Below are 23,063 nucleotides of genomic sequence, written 5' to 3'. Positions count from 1 at the left end.
AAAACAAAAGTGAAAAGCAAAAAACTAACTATTAAAACTGAGTAATGTTAAGTTTAAAAAAAAATTATAGCAAAAGGAAGGTTGTGGTTAGATAAAATTTTTAGAAAATACTTAGATAAAAAAATTCAAAGGAAAATCGTAAAAAAATATGTAAATGCTTTTATTTTTGAATAATTGAAAAAGTGATGTTTCCAGCGAGAAGCAGCGTTACTAAACTGTAATTATGAAATTTTCTCAACGCAACTTGTGTTATAAATTGAGTTTGTTGAAAAATGCGTTCTACGTGAAATTTGTGAAAAAATCTGGTTACAAGGCGAACTGGCGACGCGCGTGCTTTTGGGTAGGGCTGCTGATAAATCAAATATTTTAAATATTGAGAGGTGTTTTTACAAACTTTTGTGGTAAATTGTATCATTTTGTATGAAATGAAAGGTAATCACTCTTTAGTAAATTTATAATGGACAATATAATTTTGTTGCTATTGATTAAAAGTACTTAGATAACTCAAGGCGTTGCATTAATACCCTATTAACATTTTACAATATTTCAAAAGATGTGTCGTACAACTAATCGTATTTGATTTTTCAAATATTTTTTTAAGTAAATAACTCATAATGCTTTGTTTAAACTATCAATTTAATTTGTTTTGTAAAATGGTTTATGTTTTTCATTCAAGTTGGAAGTTTTGTTCTAGTTTTAGTTACAAAACTTCTAGAAACTTTTGTACAAATTTTCTAGTTCACACAACAATCTAAAAAACGAATTTTATTCAACTTTCGTTTCAAAAAACAATTCAAAGTTATAACTTTTCTAAATTTTATTCGCCTGTCAGCATTTAAGCTTACTTACCAAAGTTTAAATGCTGAAAATTTCAAACCGAGCCGTTATCCAACCACGCTTCCTTAAAAGAGAGAACGAAAAAGTAAAAAGAAACATGTGAGTATCGAAAGGATGAAGTTTGTATATAAATTCGATTTGTAATTTATATGACATTTGCGCATTGTTAGTGGTCAGCGGTATGTAAGATGAAGGTTTTGCTCACTGAAACTTTCTATAACATGAAAACTTAAACCAATGGATTGTTTTTTTATTTTAATGAAGTTCAAAGTCAAAAGAGCTTTACACTTCATGTTAAGTAGCAGCTTTGGTAGAAATGTAGAATAATATATGTGTGTTGTGTGCATTTATGTTGGGATTAAAGGCAGCTTTTCATTCAGTCTACACTTGATAGAAGTTTCTTTGTAAGGTATCCAGTTATACTTAATATATAATTTTCTGTTCGATTCTTTTTTTAATTCAAATATAAAACGACCAGGTGATTTGAGTCTTACTGTAATACATTTTTTTTTGTAAAACAGTTTTATTAGAATTACAATTAAAGGCATTGTCATCGTATCTGTTTTTTTATAAAACTACATCATAAAAAATAATTTTTAATTTTATGTTTTAGAGTTTTATGCTAGGTCTAAATATAATTTAAATAAAAAAGTTTATCAAGAACAAGAAGACATAAAAAAAGTAAAAATTGAAAATGAAACACAAAAATTCTTGTTTTTCAAATAACTAAATCTCAACTAAAAAATTCAAATACAGACAGAAAAGTTTTAAGAAAATAAAAAGATTTTTTTTTTCAACTTTCTAAAAAGTTTTTGAAAGTTTAGAGACTTTTTAATTCATACATGTCATGAGCAAAATGTGTATATGACTTAATGGCAAATGATGTATGCCATATGGCATTCAGTAATGGAAGGCATATTTTGTTACAATATTACCGTTATAATTATTACTTTTGAAAAATAACTTCGAGTTGTCATTATACGTACAAATGTAGGAATTTGTTTAGTTCGTTATCTATTTTTAGCTCTTAATAAGCGTAAAAAACAGTTGTATTTCTATTAACAACTTACAGAAACTAAAAATATATTTTTTTCTATCTTACGTCTACCAAGACTAGTCTAATTAAAAATGGGAATATTCTTAGCAATGTTATTATTTAAATTAGTCTAGCAAAAATTTTGAAATGGATTTCTTTGTAAATGATTAAATTGTACCTCAAAATAAACTTGTTTAAATCATTAAATTGTGCAATATATCGCTAGAGTTTAACACTAAAAATTATTTTTATACGTAACACATACATAAGAGTTTAGAAAATCTAAAAAAATAAACCTAAATCAGTTAAATTTTGTTAGCTGCTTATGATATGTAAATTAAAAAAGTGGCAAGTATTCAGAAATTAAAAGTTTTGTTTAGTGATAGCTTACAATACTGATTTAGTTTGTAATGTTTTCTATGTTTTATTAGTGTTAAAGTTTTGTATGCTTATTTGATGTCAGTGTATTTTACAATTGTACTTGCAAATTAAAAGTAACAAAGTTTATACACAATAGCTTTGAATAATTATTTTTTGAGAATTTTACTAAATGTTTCCACTTGGTATAAAACTTGTTTTTTTTTTAAATAGGTAAAATCAATACTATTTAAACTAACTTAAATTTGATACCATTATCTAAACTTTTATATACTCACTAATAGTATTCTATTATATTACATTGTTTTATGTACTTTAAAATCCTAAAATAGTTTATTATCTATTATTCAAACTCTGAACTTCTAAAAGCTTTTAGGAGAGCTTTTTTTAACCAGTTTTAAATAAATTATCAGCTTCTAAACGTTAATTTAGTTTATCTCAATAATTTTTACTAACAAAGAAGTGTTAGTCAAGTTCAAAGCTAGGACTATGACGTCAGAATTGTGGAACTCGACAAATGAACATGTTTTAATTAAAAACTCAATTATAAGTCACTCTATTTTTATAGTTCAGTGTCTACTCGGAGTTTTGCTTAACACTGGAATATTAGTTGTATTCTTTGTAATGAAACAGGTTAAAAATTATTTATTAGTTTTATACTACTAAAGAAAGTCACAAGTTTTTGTCTAAAACTATTTTATTTTTTTGATTAAAAAAAAAAAAGTTTTTAAAACGTTTATTCAAACTTTTAATGTTTGATTGAAACAAACATACTTTTTTTTCTTTAGTAAAAGTGTTCTATGACTTTATGTAGCAAGTTACTTTTTACAATTATCTTATTTGTTTTAAGATAAATAAAATTAAACTTTGTTCGTTTTCGATTTACATAACTTCTTAAATACAAAGTATTGCATGTTTTAGTAAAATTACAAACTTACATGTATTTTCATTTAAATAATCTATCTTAATAAGCCTTTCCTGTTAATGCCATTCTGAAAACAAGTATTGGTCTATTTTTGTCACGGATTTTTATAAAAAACTATTATGTGAAACTTACTTTTAAAGAAACTTTGCTCTTTTGTAAATAAAAAATATAACAAATTGTTCCACAACTTGTAGAAAAAATGCTAATCAAAAATTAATAATTGCGAACTACAAAAACAAGTTTGAAATAAAGAGAAATAAAACTACATAGATGTTTATATAAAACTAACTTTATATGAAAGGGCAAATTTATCATTAGTGATTGTTTTAAAAAGCAAACTGAAACCAAGTAACAATAAACTTAAACTCGCCTGTTGACTTGTTTTATTGGATAATTAATATTTTATAGAAACTTCGATTTTCCTAATGAAGTAATAAATTTTATTTTCAGTTACCAAATTTATTTTAAACTGGTATAAAACAAAAACTTTATAAGGTTTATTTTGTAAAATTAAGTTAATTGTAGTATAAATCATTATCTTTGAAAGGATATATTATAAATTTTCAAATAATAGATCATAATAACTTAGTTCACCTTTAAAAAATTAACTATAAGTTATACACGCGATACGAAATATATGGCATATAAAAATACCTTTTAATCATTAGTGGTTTAAAGCTTACAATATGATGTCTAAGATAGTTTTAATTTCAGTTTTATCAAACACCAATTTATAGTTAAATTAGCTTTTATATATGAATATTTTACTTTTAGTGCTTAGTTATTTAAAAAAATCTAAATTCATTAATTACTAGTAAGGTATAAGTTTTTTATTTTATATAATAAAATTTAGAAAATGTTTTTGTTTAATAAAGAGGAACATTTTTGTAATATAAATAAATTTCAATGATGAATACTTTAGCTTAACTGTATTAGCAGTAGTTTCTATTATTTTTCAAAGAAATTGATTAACTGTTTTTAGGTTCGAGGATCAGTGTACGCATCTTACATGATTCAAATTGCAATCACTGACGTATTAGTTTGTATCACGTGGTTATTGTTTTCTTCACTTAATATTTATCACATAAACCAATTCAGCTACAAAAACCAGATATTAAACGGTTCGTTTGAATAGTTAGTACAAAAAATAAAAACGTAAATATAGTTTCAAATTAAAAAAAAATTATAACTTTTTACTGTAAAGAGAATTAAGTTTTAAACTCAAGTGTTTTAGATTATTGTAAACAAGTTAATATCTAAAACATTTTTCAAAATTGTTATTTAATGATTACTTAGAAGTGATAAATTTAACTTTTAGTAATCTTAATAGATTTAGAGTTTAACATATATATATAGCTTTACAATTAATTTCTAATTAAAATTAAGTTCTCAGTTTTCTACTAACAAGATCAAGATTTATTTCAAATAGTTAAATTCAATAACTATTTTTGTGGTTTAAACAATTTTTTCAATAAAGCAAATTATACTTTGCACTTTTTATCTTACAAACAACTATTATCAACTTTTATATTTTTATGGGATATAATCAGAATTACTTGATTTTTACTTTAAACGATTGTCGAAATATTTTTTTGGGTATGAGGTTTTATTATCAATTTTTTATTCCTGTTAGTTGCATAATTACAACATATGTGTTTCGATTCACACATTTTCAATACAAATTTCATCAAAAAACTAACCATAAACAAGATTACTTGCATGCCACTGTTTTTCACATTTTTCACACCAGTTGATAATCTAAAACTAAAACTAAAAAATCGTATTCAGATCGATATTTTTGTACGTGTAAAGGTCAGGTAACCTAAAATAATTTCAGAAACTACAATAGTTTTAGTTTTTAAATTTAATAAATGTAAAAAAAAAGTTAACTATTACTTTGGATAGTTAAAATAAGAATATATACAAAAACTATTATTGGTTTAGACATTTTATAGTTATTATAAACCTAAAAACAGTTTCGTACTTATTTTGTATAGTTAATAACAAGTGCTTTTTATTTTGTTAATAAAAGAATAAGTGTGTATAATGTTTATAAAAAGATTATTATCTTTTCTTTTAATGTTACTAGTTTTGCTACAAGAGTAGTAGCATTTTACTTTTTGTTTTATATTGTATTTAGGTTAAATCTTTTTAAAATAAATTAATTTCTTAACTTTTCATTTTTTTGTTCATAAAACCTTTAATAAGTTAAATTATTCGTACTTTCAAGAAAATATGCGTTTGATCAACTTAAAACTGTGAAAAAACATTTTAACTTGCTAAATAAACTTTGAATAAAAATCTAAAGTTTTTTTTTCTATATAACGTAAATAATTTTTAACCTAAATAAGAGTCCTTTTGTTAATGTGACGTAAATACCACAATATTTGCTGGGTCAGCATAAAAAATTATAATTTTTTTATATATTAATTAGTTTTTAATATGTTTGGGTAAAGTGGGTTAAGGTTAAGGGAATAAATATTAAAAAACTTTTTTTTAATTTTTTTTGATGATACATCAAATAATAGGGGAAACAACTTTGCTTTAAAATCCAACCCCCTAAATAACCAAAAATATCAAAAGTAGACTAACTGTTACAAATAAAACTTAAAGGAAGTTTAAACTGATTTGACATAGTTTAATGACCGAATAAATTTATTTTATGTTGTGTAAAATTTGTCTTATTTTAAATTAATACTGATTGACAGTGTTTAAACATGACAAAAAAAATCAATTCTTTAAGTAGGCGAAACCCAATGTTGTTTTAAAATATATTTCACCAAGGGTTGAACTAATATTAAAAACGCAAATTAGTGTGTTTTTAGTTGTAATAAAAGGATGTTTAAACAGCATTGTTAAGTAGCTTTCCTTTTAAGCAAAAACTTCGTGATCATTGGATCTATTTATTGATTTTGTCATATTACATAATCAATACTCAGTTGTTTATGTATGAAGCAGGCTACCACTGTCAAATTTTTCTACTAATTTTTTTACTAAAAACATACAAGGTAACATACTAACCTAAAATTTGTTATAATTCTTTTGAAGTAAACCGGAAAATGTTGCACAATTATCATGTTTTTTTCTTACGAAAGCATGTTTTATTGGTTGGAGCTATTGTAATTTTAATTATCAAAGTTTTTTTTTTGTTTATTTTTACATTTCTTATTAGATATTTTTAGGCATTGATTTATATTTAAACTTTTCAAAATTAAAACTAAACTATTATTATATTTGTTTTAATTGTTTAGCAATTAGACAATGTTTCTTTTACACTTCTCCATGTCTTTAACTTTAGTAATGTAGAAAAAATTAATAAAAAACTCTTTATTTATTACGTTCACTTTGACAAATTTAGTGAAGCTTTTACATACACAAAACTTTACCTGTTTGAAATATTACAATAACAAGATTATAATAAGCCAAGTTCAAAACACTTAACATGTTTTAAAACTTCTATGTAAAACCATAATTTTTAAAACTTTAAAACATGTCGGGTATTAATATTTCATAAATTCGAAAAAAACTTTCGATTTTTAGTTTGAAACTAAGCTTTTTTTTAAATTTAAATCTGCAGACTAATCAGGACAAAAAAGGAAAACTTTTAATGACACAAACAAAAAACTCAAATTGCAAAGTAAAATTTTTTCAAATAGTGTAAATACATTTGACATTAATATTTGATTAGATCATACAAAATATTTAAGTTAAAATTTTTAAACATTTTTTTTTATTAAATTATTTTAATAGACTAAAATAAGTAAAGAAAGAGTATAAATTATTTAATTAAGATTTGAAAATTTTACATAGTGGGCTAAAATGTTTAATTATAAATTTAAAAATACAAGGAAAAAAAAAAAAAACACATTACTTATGTTGTAAAATATTAACTTTAATTTCTAGTAAAAATGGCTTGAAATAAATAAACAAACAAAACTTTCTTCAATAACTACTTACTACAGAAGGAGGCGATCAAATTGATTCAAGTTTCGATATGAAGTTAATAAATTCTGTGGTGACGGTATACAATTTTCATTTTTATATAAATATATTTTTACTGGCTGCAATGAGTATAGAAAGATTTGTAGCTGTTTGGAAGTCAATTAGATGTCAAAGATACCAGTTTAACGTTAGTTTTTAATACTTTTACAGGATAAGAGAAAGTGAAAAAAATCAATAATTTTTTTTTTCATCATTAAAAAATCGTTTTGTTTAACTATTTATTTTTTGAGTAAATGTTTTGAAAATTTACTTAGAAAATAATACAGTTTCCTGAGACAAATAGTTTTTAAAGAAAACAAAACTTATGTTATAAACATTTTTTTATTTTTCTTAAACATATTTTTGCTCGACTAAAACAAAAGTTTAAAGCTTCCTTTATAAAATTGTGTGTTTTATGTTAATTATTTTTCTTTTGAAGTTATTTACTATAGTTATAAAAAAAACAAAATTAAAAACAAATATACATTTTCAAACGTTTTTATAAACATTTGATAAAATAGTTTTTAAAAGAATTAGTTTTTTTTCAAAAGATCTTTATTTAAAACTTTTAGAAGTTAATTTGTATAAATAACCCGTTACTTTTAAATTTAGGCACACAAACTAAAAGAAGCATTTTAATAAAACAGCTTAAACTGCGTTTTACGGATTATGTTTTGAAATTAACATTGTGTTTTAGCAATAAAATGTTGTATAAAACATCAAAAAATAAATTTTTTGATCTTATTTAGCTTTTTAAATTTTAATTATCATCGTTCGCATATTTATAATTATGTCATAGTATTTGTTTTAACCAAGTTTTTTTGCTCATTTATAGTTAAAACAAAAAAAATTAAGTTGTTTACTGTTATTATAAAGGATTACTATTAAAAATCTAAAGTAAAATAAAGATTTAAAAAAATATTGTTTTATTATACGTAAGACTAATATAACATTACTATTTGTTAGTAATAATTTTTTTTTTTACAGAAAAAGTTAACATACATTATAAGCGGAATGATGTGGATAATTGCTTTTATTTGTATTTTACCTAGCATCATTGACGGAAAACTTGGTTTTGGTGGTCAACAAGAAATTGGTTCAAAGAATGATAAACTGTTAGAAAGTTTGAATACTTTTTACTTTTTACTAATCATTATATAACAACATTTTTTTTAATGATTTCCTAGCTTAGATACAAAAGTATTTAGTCTTTACATAATTCACTTACTCAACTTTTTTTTCAGTTTCAACGAACATACTGGAAACGAAGGACCGAAGTGGAAATATTGGAATGATTGCCATTTCCTTTTTAAAGAAGCAATTGATTGGAAAACTAAGTATAAACTCGATAGCATTAATATAGAAAGCGTTCCAGGATATAACATATCTGCTGTAAACTGCACAAATTTCATGTGTAATATCGCTTATTCATATTATAATTTCAAAACTATTTATTCTTGCGAACAATTAAAAAACGACAATATTGTATATGATAGTAAGTTTTAGTTAAACTAATTCTTGTTAGTATTTAGACGTTTTTCCTCACAAATGGTTAAAGCTATGATTTTTTATAGCCACTAAACTTATTTATAACTTGAAAGAAATTGATAAATATATATATATATACTCAATTTAATATATATATTAGATATCAATATTAATTTTTAAAAATACAAATTATTGAATAACTATTATAAAACTATTAATAAACTAAATCATCTTCCACAGAGCCCACATGAAGGGTTTTTAAATAAACTATTGAGAAAGTTCAAGTTTAAAAATAACGGAACATATGTTTTACAAAAAGTATCATTGTTTTATTGTTAGCTGTTGGTTCGAAATTAATTGCACTTTGCTAAACATTAATACAAAAGTTATACAAAACAACAAAAAACACTATGACGTAATTATAATTATTGTAGAGTACAAATATTCAGTTCAAAAACTAATCTTCCATATAAAGACTAAACAATCAACTAAAACTCCCAAATTACAAACAAGTGAATATTACATTAAATACTTTAAAATCTATTGAGTTAAAGAACTAACGGCCGTTGTGTATGCGATGAAAAAAATAGGGTTACTTAAATAAGATAAGTGAATTACGTCGTCATATGAAAAAGCTCCTCTTAATATTTAATAAATTTTAAAACATTTAATATAATATTCACATAGTTCTAGCTGTGTGAGTCTTAGTTGTTTGTTGAGATAGAAAATTAATTTTTGCACTGAATTTTTTTAATCTACAAAACTTAATAATTACGTCATAGATAAATAAACATACACATATATATATATATATATATATATATATAGATACGTTGTAAATAGTATACTAAGTACAAAACAAACACTGTTTTTTTATTATTAAAGTTATGATGCTTATGCACTAGTATCATGAGTTGGTATTTATTTATAATAAATTTAATTTGCACTATCTCTTATTCATATAATAATGTTAAAACAGTTTAGTCTTATAAATTAGTATTTATCGGTAGAAACTAATACATACACATGTTTATAAAAGATATTATGTAAAAAAAAAGCATGTAAAAAAATACACTATACATTTTGAAAACTATGACATATATTTTAAATTCAAACAATTAGTTTGAAAGTTAGATTTTTAAAAAGCTATAAAATTAATATGAAGTTAATAATAAACTGATAAAAACTCATAAAATCTGTTCTTATCTTTTGTTTGGGTTTGTTTATTGATCATTATTAAGACAAGTTCAAGCTTTTGTAAATAAAATGTTGTTTTTTGATGTTTTTTGTTATAATCTTTGATAATTTTTTTTACAGTACTTAAAATACAGTTAAATTTAGCTATAGAAACTAAAAATCAGTAATTTTTTTTTTTTAAGTTTCAATTATTACATATACATGTTAATCAAAGGAATTTTTTAAAACTCAGTACAGTTGTTAAAACCGAATTTAACAATTAATAAAATTTTCATTAAAACAACAGAAGACGAGGTACCAGATATCAGAGAAAATAAATATGAAGTGTTGTTGTACTACTATTGGGAATGGATTAAGAGTAATGGAACAAAACAAAGTGAAAGTAGCTACACTTGTGCCCCAAACTACGAACACAAAACAAAAATATACAGAATTGCAGTCGACGTGGTCATTGGATTTTTTCTTCCCTACATCGCCATTGCAATCAGCTATTCAGGGATTGCCTACATGATCAACAAGAGAGCCAGGAGCCGAATGAACACTGACAGGAGCTTGTTCAACTCCAACGTTTCTTCAATGAAGCACAGTGATGCGAAAGAAACCACGTTGAGCCCCATTGTCAAGTTCAACAAGTCTTTGGTGTCAAAACTGAAGTTGAGTCCGGTGAACAGGATGGTGGACCGGAAGAAGAGACCGGTGAGCAACGCATCAGCAAGTTCAACTGAGAGCTTCTTCACAGATCAGACCTGCGTTCAAGTCAGTCCAGGAATAAAAATGACTCCGCCCAGTTTCACCTGCCCAAGTAGAAGCAAGGAAGTCGTAACGAAATCTGAAGGAAAAAAACCCGACAGAACTAAAAATAAAAGTACGTCTTTAGTTTTAATTGTTGAAGCCTAATACTACTTATCTTTATAATTTTTAAAATTTAAAGTATTTCTAAATAAAATATAAAAGACTACCCTAAATAGTTACCTAATTCTAAATTTATAACAGACATTATGAAAAATTATTGAAAAGATAATGTTAAAAATGTTTAATATTCTATTTATTTTGGTATAAACAATTTTTTTATTCCTTGCATGTATTTTGTTTTAATTACTTTTGGTTATTTAGTTAAGCTTTATACAAACTTTTTTTATAGTTTAACTTATAGTTGAACTATACTAGTTAAAACTTATGTGATCTTTTAACTTCATGTAAAAAACTTATTCGTATTTGGCAAACTTTACAAAAACACCTTGAGCAAACCTTTTGCTGATTTGAAAACCTTTTCATAGACCCTATTTTTGATTTTCTAAAAACAAACCAAATGTTTACTGCATGAGACCAAAAATTTCATCCTTAGCGTTTTTCAGCTGTAAATTATTTTAATAAGGCAATTAATACTAAAACAGGTTGTTTAAAGTTTAAATGAACTAGAATAAAATTTTGCGTAAGCAATAATTTTTGCTTTTTCAATTTTTATTTTCTATGTAATTTTTTCGATAACTTCAACTTATTTAAGAAAAACAAAAAAATTTTCAATTGTTAAATCATTTTTTGTTCTACTCAATGTTTAAGGTGACAGTTGCCACATTTTAAATAAATTTCACCTAAAAATTTAAAGTCAAATAATGTGGTTCCCATACAGTTTATTGGGCTTGATTTTAGAAAAATAAAAACGAAAATAGCCTCTGTAAATTTTCTTTAAAGCTAAAACTTTGCATAAGGTGGTCATGTGATATTTGAGAAATAAAAATAAGTTTTCTTATTGAAAACTAAAAGGTCACATATTTTATAGTATCCTATTGTTTATAAGTATGTATAACAATTTTTTTTTTTTTTTGATGTAAAACATTTAATATAAATTGAAGATTATGTTAAAAAAGAATTTAACTTAGTACATTAATTTATTTATATGACAATAACTTTAAGATTTAAAAAGTCACATATGTGTATTTAAAGTTTAGTTAGATGCAGCAGTTAAACATATATAAAAGTAAATGTACTAAACTAGAGTATTACAAAAAATATAACTTTCAAAAATATTCATTAACAACGCTAACAGTATAATAAAGTAATTTATATTTGTTAAAAATTAAAACTTTCATTTTACAGATGGGTATTTAAGTGTTAAAACTGCAGCTTACAAAAATGCTGAAAAACACATCAAGATTGCTAAAACAATGACTGCCTACGTGATTGTCTTCTCAATATGCTGGTTGCCACAAAAAATATTCATGGTTGTTTACATTATGCAGGTTTGTAATGTCAAAACATATTATAAAAATCATCTTATTTAAAATTCTAACTCATTTGACCTTCAATTTTAAGTTTAAAAGGCAGTCTAACAAAGAATTCTCTGTTTAAAAGTTAGAATACTCTAATTATTTGACGTATAAGTTTAAAAGATGGTAACATTTATGTCAATATTAGCAGTTTTTTAGGCTATTTTTTTTATTTTAAAACATAATTTTAAGAACACTTTATTAACATGTACATATATATAAAGTCTATCGATGTTTTTTGCTTACTTTAAATAGTTTATTGTACAGTACATTTATCTCCTTTAAGCTTAAAATAAAATGTCTTTTAAAAGCTAAAAAAAATGCTTTAAGTACTCTATGATTTTAAATATAGTTAGCAAATAGTTGTTTAACAGCTAAAATAAAATTAGTTACACATTATAAGCAGTACAGATTTTTCTGATACAAATCGAATGTAAATTAAAAGAATTGAAACTTTTTTTTCAGTTAAGTTTTTATTGTGGTTCATTAAACTTTTAATACATATACAGGAAAAAATATTTTATCATCTATAAGTATTATGTTCTGTTATCTTGAAATATTTAGTTTTAATTCAAAACGTTTTATTACACGAAAACAATTTACGTTTTTTACAAAACTTACTTTCAATATGTGGTAACCTTTTCTTCGTTTTTTAGATTTATTTAATATGAAATAGACTTTTACAGCTAAATTTGAAGTATTAACATTTATATCATAAAGTTTTATAACTCTTTGTAGGAAAATTAGAATTACAATTTTTTTGACAATAATTAGTTGTTTAAGTGTGCTTTTCGATTTAAAAGTATAAATGAAGACATGTAAAGTTGTATTAAATAATCTCAATGTTCTGATTAATTTTTTTGGACCGTATTTTAATAAAAAGACATTTTTCAACATAAAATTTTAAAAGCGTTTACGTTAAATAGTAGCAAAAAAGTTCTAACTTAATAATAGCGAATTGTATTTTTCAATAATACTTACGCATTAAAAAAGTGCTATTTAATGAAAAAATAATTAATTTAAAATAGGTAAAAGGTTTTATTATCAGGTTATTGTGTAACAATTTAAAAAGAAGTAACTAATTTAATGTGAGCGGCTGTTTAACAAGTAGGTAACGCATAAAAATAAGTTATTTTATTGTTAAAAAATATAAATTAGGTTTAAAGTTTGAAAGTGAGAAAATATATTGGACTTCAGCTTTAAATTAACAGATTGTTTTCAATAAAAACATTAACTAAGTTACAACAAATTTATATGTTGTTACTTTAGAACTAAAAAAAATGACTTTTAAAACATACTTCAATACAAATATTAAATAGGACTAGAGATATTTGAAAAAAATATTTAATTTTAATTACAAAACATTGAAATTTTAGAAAATCAAAGTAGCTTTCCTGAACACTGTCAAGTTTTATTGATACTTAGTTGCAGTTTTTTTTTTTTTAAATTTTTTGTTTTAAATGATTACTTAAATAAACAAGAGACGTATAAAAATTTTTGTCCTTGGAAATAAAAAATATCGTTATTTATTTTGTTTAGTTTTCAAACGTTGTTTATACAACATTACTAAAACATTTTATATGATACATTTTAATAACTTTTATTTAATTCTTTATAAACTTTATAGGGCTTGGAAGAAAAGGACCTAAACTACTGCCATGCTATTATAACAACAGTCCGAATTATAAGTTTTTTCAGCGTTTTACTCAACCCTATTGTGTACGTCACAACACAGAGAGACATTAACAAGTACATAAGAAAGCACATCGTTTCAAAATTGTACAAATGTTTCCGGTTTCCTAATTTTACAATGAGGTACAACAAGAACACTGCTAATACAAAGTTTGTAAATGATGCCAAGGATAAAAGCCCCAAAATCGATACCACAGTTGTCAGTCCTCTATTGATGTCAGAACGGATGAATAAAACTTCCGCTGAAACTAACCAATTAGAAAGCTTGTCGCCGATAAACGAAGAAAGTGATACATGACTTCTATTGAATTTATCGAACTTTATTGTTTCATATGTGTCTGACTTGTGTTTATCACTGCCTTTCCATTAAGATTAGAACAACTTGTATGCAAACTTTAAAAAGTTTTCATAAAATCTCATGTTGAGCTAATTCTTATCTTGTGATAGTTTGTTTTCCTAAAAAATCTTTAAAGTTTTTATTAAGGTATACTGCAATATTATTTTTTTTTAATCAATTTATTTGTTTAGACAAAGTTTTTTTGTTGTGAAACTTTTTTTATTTAAAGTTTTATGTTTCTTACATAAAAAATCAAACATTTTTTGGCAGTCTGTATATACTTTTTTTGAAAATATGTTAGTTAGGCTTGATATGTATAACCTCAGAAAAACTTTAAACTGAAATAGTTACTACTGAAAAATGTTTTTAAGAACACCCTTTATATTATCAGTAAAACTAATCCGATTTTTAACATTCTATTAATTACATGATAAAAACTGTTTTTACATAGTTTAACTTTTTTGTTTCTAGTTCATTGTTCTTCGACATTTTCAAAAGCTGTACACAGTAAGTAACTAAACAAAAAAATCATGTGAATACAATACTACAAACAGTATAAATACTTTTATACTTTTACTATTTAAATACTTTAATATATAAATAACGTTTTAAGTACTGTTAATTTAAGTCTTGAATAAGCATTTGTATTACATAAAAATCATTAAAAAACATTCTCTAAACCAAGTTATATATGCACACTACTGTGAAGTACAAGTGCACACCGTTAAGACCACTTGTATAAATTAATCAAAAACTACACCAATATTATATTAATGGGTGCATATAATTAATTTAATTATTTTCTTTCACTTTAACAATAATGTTAAGTTGACGTAATGATTTTTCTAAATTTATAAATTTTCTTATATTAATTGTTTTGCACTATTTATTAAGTTATCCATCGTCTTATTTTCATTTTACAGGCCTGAACATCCCTTTTTGGTGAAACGACGTTGCCTTTGTTTAAATAAATAAATTTTAGTATAGATTATATCAAAATGAAAATGAATTACAGCTTAAAGTCTTAAAAGGGTGTGTGGAGACTTAAATTACAGTTTTACACAACACTACTTGTGTTTATTCATAGTAAAATATCATAATTGTAAATAAAAACAGCTATTAGATAGTTAAGCTATTAGATAATGTTTTTTCGTGTAAAAAGGAATTGCTTTGCCGAAAATAAGCTTCATTTCAAAACTATTTAGGTAAGCAATATCATAAAAACTAAAGTTTTTTAAATATTGAAATATTCAAATATTTTGTTTTGTTCTTAAACTTTAATATCCAAAAAATTACATTAGTTTTAAGTTTGAACAATAAATATATGTTGTTTAAGTGTCTTACCTTACATATCTCTACAAAAAAAATGTTAAAACTACGATTTCCCAAATGAGGGTAACTTTGCATTTATATTTTGGAATGAAAATTTTAAATGTTTTAGTTTGTATAAATATTTTAAATAATATCTTTTATAGTAACTTATACAAGAATGGCAAGCATCAATATGACTTGGTAGACAAACAAAATAATTCAGGCAATGTTTTTATGTTTTGATTTTTTTAAGTAAGAGGAAAGTGTTGCAAATTTGGTTTTAAGATTTATATGTTAATTATTAAAAAGTTTTTGAAGTCAATTTATACTCGTTTAAATCAACGAATAAGATGACATAAGCAAGCTAAAAAACATCAAGTACATATTACGTACTTATACTCGTTAAAGTTAAATATGCTACCTTAAGTTTATGTTATGCACTCTTAATCTAAATTACTAAAGTTGCAATTTATACAAGATATAAAGCATTCATTCAGTAGAAAATATTAACTGTTTAGCTAGGTAACTTTCATAAAAAATGTTTTACATTTTTTTGTATTTTGTTAGGTATCTTGAGTCAAGCATAATAATTGTCCAATTGTGTTGATAAATGAAATTGTGAATTAATAGTCTAATGCTGACAGAAGTTGTACAAAAATTATGTTCTGCAACTAAAAATAATTAATCAGAATAGAAAAAATAAATAGTTTTCTAAGATGTTTTTAATCAACTTAAAACTTTATTTATAATATACAATATATTATTACTAAAAGTAAAAATTATACTTTAAGATTTTTTATCTGCAAATTAGTAGGTTAGTGTTGACACATGTCGTACAAAGTTTATAACCTCTCGCGAATACTTTCTCACAAAAATTAATTAAATTTCTGTTTCAATGGGTTAAAGGTTACTCTTATGATTTTTTACATATAGTACTCAACTAATACTATAAAACTATTTATTAAGTTTACATTTTATTGTTTCAAGCACTTTGTTAGCTTTATGTCTAAGACAAATATTGATAAATTTTTTTATATTACCTTTACACTTTTTGTTTTTTTTAACTAAATTTAATATTAAAAAGTTATTTTAGTCTTTAGTTAACTAAAAACTTTTAACGAGTTTAAAATTACTTTATATACCAAACAGGTTGTACATAAATTTAATTTATTTTTTTGAAAGTAAATAATGTGATTTTATTTTTAGTACTCATACATAACTCAACTGCCTTTTAGCAAGAAATTAAAAACATTGTTACTCATCATCTAGCTAAATTTTTTTAAACTTTGAAATATTCGCTAATGGCAAATACCTAAGTTCATTTATAAAAAATAGTTTAAACTTTATTCAGTTGTATTCAAAATAAAAACTTAAGTTTCATTTGTGTAATCAATTATACATTGATTAAACTCACTGTTTTGAATACAAAAAACTTAACATTTGAAAATCTTTATTATCAAATTTTTAGGATAATAGTGACACACATCGTACAAAACATGTCTTCCTCGGGAATATTTAAAAAAAAATCTACTAAGTTTAATTTTCATCAAATCAAACATATTCTATTAGTTTCTGAGCAAGATAACTAAAGCCTTTATAAATGCTATCTGAACGAGTAATTACTTTTACGAACTGTTGAATTTGTTCAAAAGTTTAACTTTAAAGTTAACGGTAAAATTTTTGTTTGAATTCTATTGAAAATCAGATAAAAGTTACAATATAGTTAAAACTTTTTTTTATTTAATATTTTTAAAAATGAAATAAAGTTTAGTGTTTTCCGATTGATATAACATTTCTGTAAAAGTATTTTGTCAGCGTTTGTAATTAAAAAGTAATGTGCATTACTTTGATCAAGTTTCCAAACATTTTTGTACATCTTTTAAAATATCTATTTTATGAGGTTTGGTTTACTACATCAGTCATTTAAAACATTTATCTGGACAACCTGTTTAGTATATTAACCCAAGTTTTTAAGTTAAACTATAGTTTAGTTTAGAAAAGTGTTACTTATATTACAGTTACTTGAGCTTTAATCGACATCATCTTAGTAAATTCTTTTATCGTAAAGAATTTTAACGAAAAAAATAAGTATTTTTAATAAAATAGAATATTATTAAAAAAGTTAAAACACATTAGTTTTTGAGTTTAAGTATCAAAGTATTATTTTATTTCAAAAAAATAAACAACACATATACAGTTTTTATCATTTAAATCATTTTATGTAAGTACTAGTTTACCATAGTTTTTTTTAATATTGTTAAAACTAAGTAGAGAACTACACATTGAACATCGGTATAGTAATAAATAAATAAAGATTGTCACAAATGAAGTACTTAAAAGAAATTAGGTTTATAATGTTTAAAAGTTTTAAAGTATATAGAGATTATAGACAATATAAACACAATGCACTATCAAATTACACAGTGGTGCTCGTTAAAATAATTTCTATATAAAATGTACTGAAAAAGTTTTGTATCATTATAAGCTTTTGGTTTTATTAACACTACCAATTTTTTTTTTTTGGAACTTTTCAGTTACAATTAAAAAAAGAATAAATTGTTTTCAAAACTAAATAATTTAGTATATTGTTTTTTACCTTGCTATTAGTATATATTTGTTGTAAATAGATAATATATATATATCTTTTAAATGTAACGGAAGCTTAATAATAACGCTAAGACTAGAAGTTTTGTATTTATTTTACAATTTATTTTTTAAATTTAAAAATGTTTAACTTTTAGCTTAATGTTAATCTTTTTGAATAAGTTTTATTTGTACTCTGATAATTGTTACATATAGTTGAAATTTTCTTTTATTATATAACTAAAAAAATTAACTAAGCCATAGTTTTGTCCTATTGTCAAAAATACTTCTGTAAAAGCAATAACATTTACAACAAGATTAAAGTTTCAAAAATCTTTAATATACGCGTTTAAAATATTTACTTAATGAAATTTAATTTACTACTTTAATCATTTTTAACATTTTTCAAGACAACCTAGTTAGTCTATTTTTTAAAGTTTGCAAATATTACTAGATTTCAGAAAAGAATAATGTTACTTATATTACGGTTATTCTAAATGAAAAACACAATAGTGTTGTCAAAAAGGTCATTAGTTTTACTATTGATTTGTAAGCATGTTTTGGTGGAAATTTAATTATTTATAAACTGATATAGCCAAATTGTTAAAATATTATTTTTTATTATGTTTTAGTGATTTCTTTCACTTTTAATCTCAATCAAGATCATTTAAATAAACTAATTTTTTTATCGTGATGCATTTTAGCAAATAAATAAGTATTTTAGTTAAAATAGAGTATTGGTAAAAAAGTAGTATATATTACTTTTTGAGTTTCAGTATCATCCTAAAACTTTTAATCTTAATAAGAAATAACACGTATACAATTTTTATTGATAACAATATTTTATAAGAACTTCTTTAACGTAGTAATGTTGAGTAGAGATAAACGAAACTTTAGTTATTGTAAGAAGTATTATTTAAAAGAGGATTAGAACAAAGGAAGTATTTAAGAAAAATTGATTTTGTAATGTTTAAAAGTTTTGAAGTATTTAGAGATTATAGACAATAGAAACATAATGATAATGCACTAGCTAATTTAAAAAAATTATTTTTCATCATTTTCTATATAAAATGTTTTAAAAGTTGTTTGTACCAATATAACTTTTTGATTATAAAAACATTATAGAACAATACTTTGAAATTTTTTTTTTTTTTTAGAATTTTTTTTTATGTATTTTAAATTAATCTTTTTTAATAAAATTTATATATGTTGACCTCGCTTGCCTCATTATAAATCAGCTCAAATTTTTTTTTTGAAGATAAATGGTATAATGTTTTTTCTAAGTTACAAAAACTTAAAAAGACGTAAAATAAGTAAAATAAACAGTATAATTATTTATACAAGCTTTTAATGTGATTTTTTTTTCGACTGTTGGTTATTATTTTATGTATCTATCATTTTTTTATGTTTAAATCTAATTTTTTGTTTTTTAGGTAAGTTAATGAAGAATAAATTATTAGTTTTCGAAGAAGCTCCTAGACATGCTTGAATTTAAAGCCTTTTTTTTTAAATCATTATTATAATCGTTAAAAAAATATTTTACAGGCTTTATAAAGTTATAATAATGGTTAAATACTATGTAGACATCGAAAGACCTTCAGGTACCTTCACAGTTCATTACAAGTATAACCACAATTTTACAGCTGCTCAAAAAGAATGCGCGAAGCAAGGACAAATATTGGCTCCTATAACTGAAAAAGAAGATTTTGACGCGATTGTTGAAGTTTTGAGCGCTGAAAATGAAGAGAACATTCTTACTGGTAGAGATTTTACGCAATACATGGTAGGGCTAGAAGTTGCTTACGATAACAGCAAAAAGGTTTTTATGAACGGCGTTGAATTCGACAAAGAAAAACACGGTGCTTTTTACAAAGACGACCAATATCATGAATTAGCGAATGGTAGATGCCCATTGGCTTTGCTATGGCCTATGGATCCAACTGCAATTGCTGTAAGGTACACTTGGTGCGAAACTCATCTGTTCGATTACATTTGTTTCAAGCCGAAAAACAAGCCATGCGCATCATCAGAAGCTGTTGTTAGTAAAACAAGTTTCAAAAATTACGATGTCAAAATTCTTTTTCTTGCAGGTTTTGGAGCTTTCGCTTTAATTATTTGTGCAGTTGTATTTGTTGTTAGATTTTTAAACCGAGTTAAAAAAAACTGAGATGCTCACTAAAATATTTCGCTGAACTTATAGAGTAATTTTAAATAAACTGTATTAAAGTTTTATTGTTGACGTCAAATTTATTATTTAGTCAGCTATTTTAGTTAGTTTTCTAGAACAAAAACTATTTTAATTAACCATATAGCACGGTGTAATAATGGTTTGGAGTTGCTAAAGAAGTAGCAACTGCAAAATTAGACTTCATTACACTTGCAAAATTAGAGTAATAATAAACGTTTTAAAAGTTAGTGTTTGTTACTAAATGCTTTAAATAGCTAAAATGGCAATTTAAAACAATTTTTATCTTTAGTTACAAATCATTTCACCGTTTTATCAACTTTTTGTGATTAGTTAATGCGAAAATAAAAACTATTAAAACTCAAGGCAACATTGTAATTCTGTAAAAAAACAAAACATGTTTACTGAACACGAAAAAAAAAACATATTGACGGTATTATAAAAAAAAAACAGTTTAATTGACTTTAAGCGTTTGAGCTTTATAGTGCGTATTTTTTAAAATATTAAAAATTTTATACACACATGATTATATTTAAGTTATTGCTAAAAATTTGTTAATGAGTATCAAAAATTACAACTAAAATACAAAGTAAAATAAGGTGCTCATTTCAGTAATAAAGAACATGGAAATTAATGTTACCTCAATTATAATGAAAAAAGTTGCTTATAAAAATAAACTCAAACACTTCTGATAAATTCTAAAAAAATTGTATGATTTAAAAAGTTTAAATATAAGTACTTTCAGGAGTACTTTCATACTTACTATAAGGTATCAAGTTTTTATAGCTACAAGTAAGTATTTATACTTGTAACTTCAACTTGATAGAGACAATCAATGTAAAAACGAAACAAGCGTAAAGAAAATAAAATATTTAATCTGTATAATACATTAGTTCCTTTATAGTAAAATAATATAAGAGCTATGGTAGCAAAAACATCAAATTTTAAAAGTAGTTTAAGTTAGTATTTAGATAATGAATATTCTGATATAAGTTATATCAAAAATTCTATATATCTGCTTTCACAAAACAAAATATCAAAAGATATTTATTACTAATTTCCGTAAATATAATTGTGATTAGTTACAAGATGAATCAAATATTTTTACTTCATTTTTTTCATTTTTTATATGCTTTGTTTGTAAACGTGTCTATATTACAAGTTTTAAGACAATATTATTATCTAATAACATGATAAAAACCAGACATTTTATTTAAACCTAAGTATAAGTTGAACCTTTCTTCAACAGAAAACTTAATTTGGCAAATTTTTCAAAAATACATGTTTATGAACATTCTAATTTAGAATTATATTAAATCTTTTTAAAATCTAAAACTTAAATATATAAATAAAAAGATTTATTAGAGAACTTACAAATGTTCTTAAAGTTTTCTTTAAAATTTAACTATAATTGTAATTAAAACAACTTAGTTTAAATACTAGAGTAAGAAAAATGTTTTTGGTTGAAGCAAGTACTGCTTGACTGATTCTATTAGTTAGATAATTTACTTAAGTTACTAAGTAGTAACTTATAAGTGTTGTTAAGTAAGTACATATAGTCTTTAACCTAGATACTTGATTTTTAACTTTGACCAAAAAAAGGATGCAATTTAATAGTAAGTTAATCTCTGTCTGATAAGTATTAAGTAAATGTTTAAACATGCTATACAGTGAATCTTTTTCCTCGCGAATACTTAAAAAACTCAATTAAAACTTGACTTTAATAGAACAAACTTACTTTACCGCTTTTATCATACAAAATTGTACAAATAGGTTTTTTTTGTTTTTATATATATATAGTTAAATAATAAATAAATAACTTTAGATATATTTAAGTTTCAGTATTAGAATTGTATAAAACTTAAAAAGAGATAAAGTATTTAAAATTAATCTATCACAGTTTTTTACATAAGTGCGGTAATGTTTTAAATAGTTTTTGAAATATTTTGTTATCACATAAAATTTTAAATTTAGTACGCATGAAAAACTTTAAATATTAAATAAAAGCTTAACTGAAGCAAATCATTCTAGATTAAGAGTAAAACTTTACTTTAGTTACACTTTTAGTTTGACTGTTACCAAAAAATAAGTTAGCATTAAACTTAATTTTTTCCTGTATATTAACAGGTTAATGTTGACACATGTCGTACAGAATTTAAATCCCTCCTTAATGCTTTCTTACAAAAATCGATTAGTTCTCAGTTTTAATAGGTCAAAAGCTATTTTACTATTTAAACACACAAATTTGAATAAGATAAATATTAGACATAGTTTTTATAAATTTTTAATTTAAAAAACTTTAAATTTCTTTTTATGTTCTGGTTTAGATCGTAGAAAGTTTGAAAAGATATAAAATATTTGAAACTATATTTTCATAGTTTTTTTACGTAACTGTGATAACGAATACATTTGTTTTTAAATTTTTTTGTTTTCACGTTAAACTGGAAATAGGTATGCAAGAAAAGATTAAAAACTAAACAAAACTTAGCTAAAGCAAATAAATCAAGGTTTAAAGTAAACTTTTATTTTCTGTTCATTATTTTACTTTTAGTACTAAGTAGAGCAGTTGTGAATTAATTTTAAAGCTTTTTTGTACAAAAACAAATTAGAAGAAGATAAACGCATTTAGCACTAAAGTTTTTTACATGTACAGTAAATGTTTTAATGTTTAATAAAAAAAGTAAGACATACAGTGATATTATTTTTTAATAAAGAGAGTACTTGTTAGTTTATATTTAGTTAAATGTTAACTTTAATTTTTCGTCAAATTTGGAATTAATTGTTATTAAATTTAAAACTAAAAAGAAATATAATCTTTAATTAATCACTTTTATGTGACCCTGCCT

The 23,063-nt window shown here is 23.4% G+C and overlaps 1 protein-coding gene across 1 annotated transcript; it reads left to right on the top strand.

Annotated features, from left to right (window-relative positions):
* Window positions 1-2,668: 2,668 nt before the first annotated feature.
* On the top strand, window positions 2,669-14,413 carry LOC145831827 (uncharacterized). Its single transcript, XM_082939169.1, has 8 exons — window positions 2,669-2,884; window positions 4,159-4,297; window positions 7,139-7,305; window positions 8,145-8,272; window positions 8,402-8,652; window positions 10,129-10,707; window positions 11,940-12,082; window positions 13,737-14,413. The coding sequence occupies exons 1-8, from the start codon at window positions 2,741-2,743 to the stop codon at window positions 14,097-14,099; spliced, it is 1,914 nt and encodes a 637-aa protein (XP_082795295.1). The 5' UTR covers window positions 2,669-2,740; the 3' UTR covers window positions 14,100-14,413.
* Window positions 14,414-23,063: the final 8,650 nt, after the last annotated feature.

The sequence above is a fragment of the Thalia democratica genome, chromosome 3 (assembly GCF_965202585.1).
Source record: "Thalia democratica chromosome 3, ktThaDemo2.hap1.1, whole genome shotgun sequence".
NCBI classification, from domain to species: Eukaryota; Metazoa; Chordata; class Thaliacea; order Salpida; family Salpidae; genus Thalia; species Thalia democratica.
The sequence above is the reverse complement of the archived record's forward strand: the minus strand, read 5'-3'. Positions and strand labels throughout refer to the sequence as shown.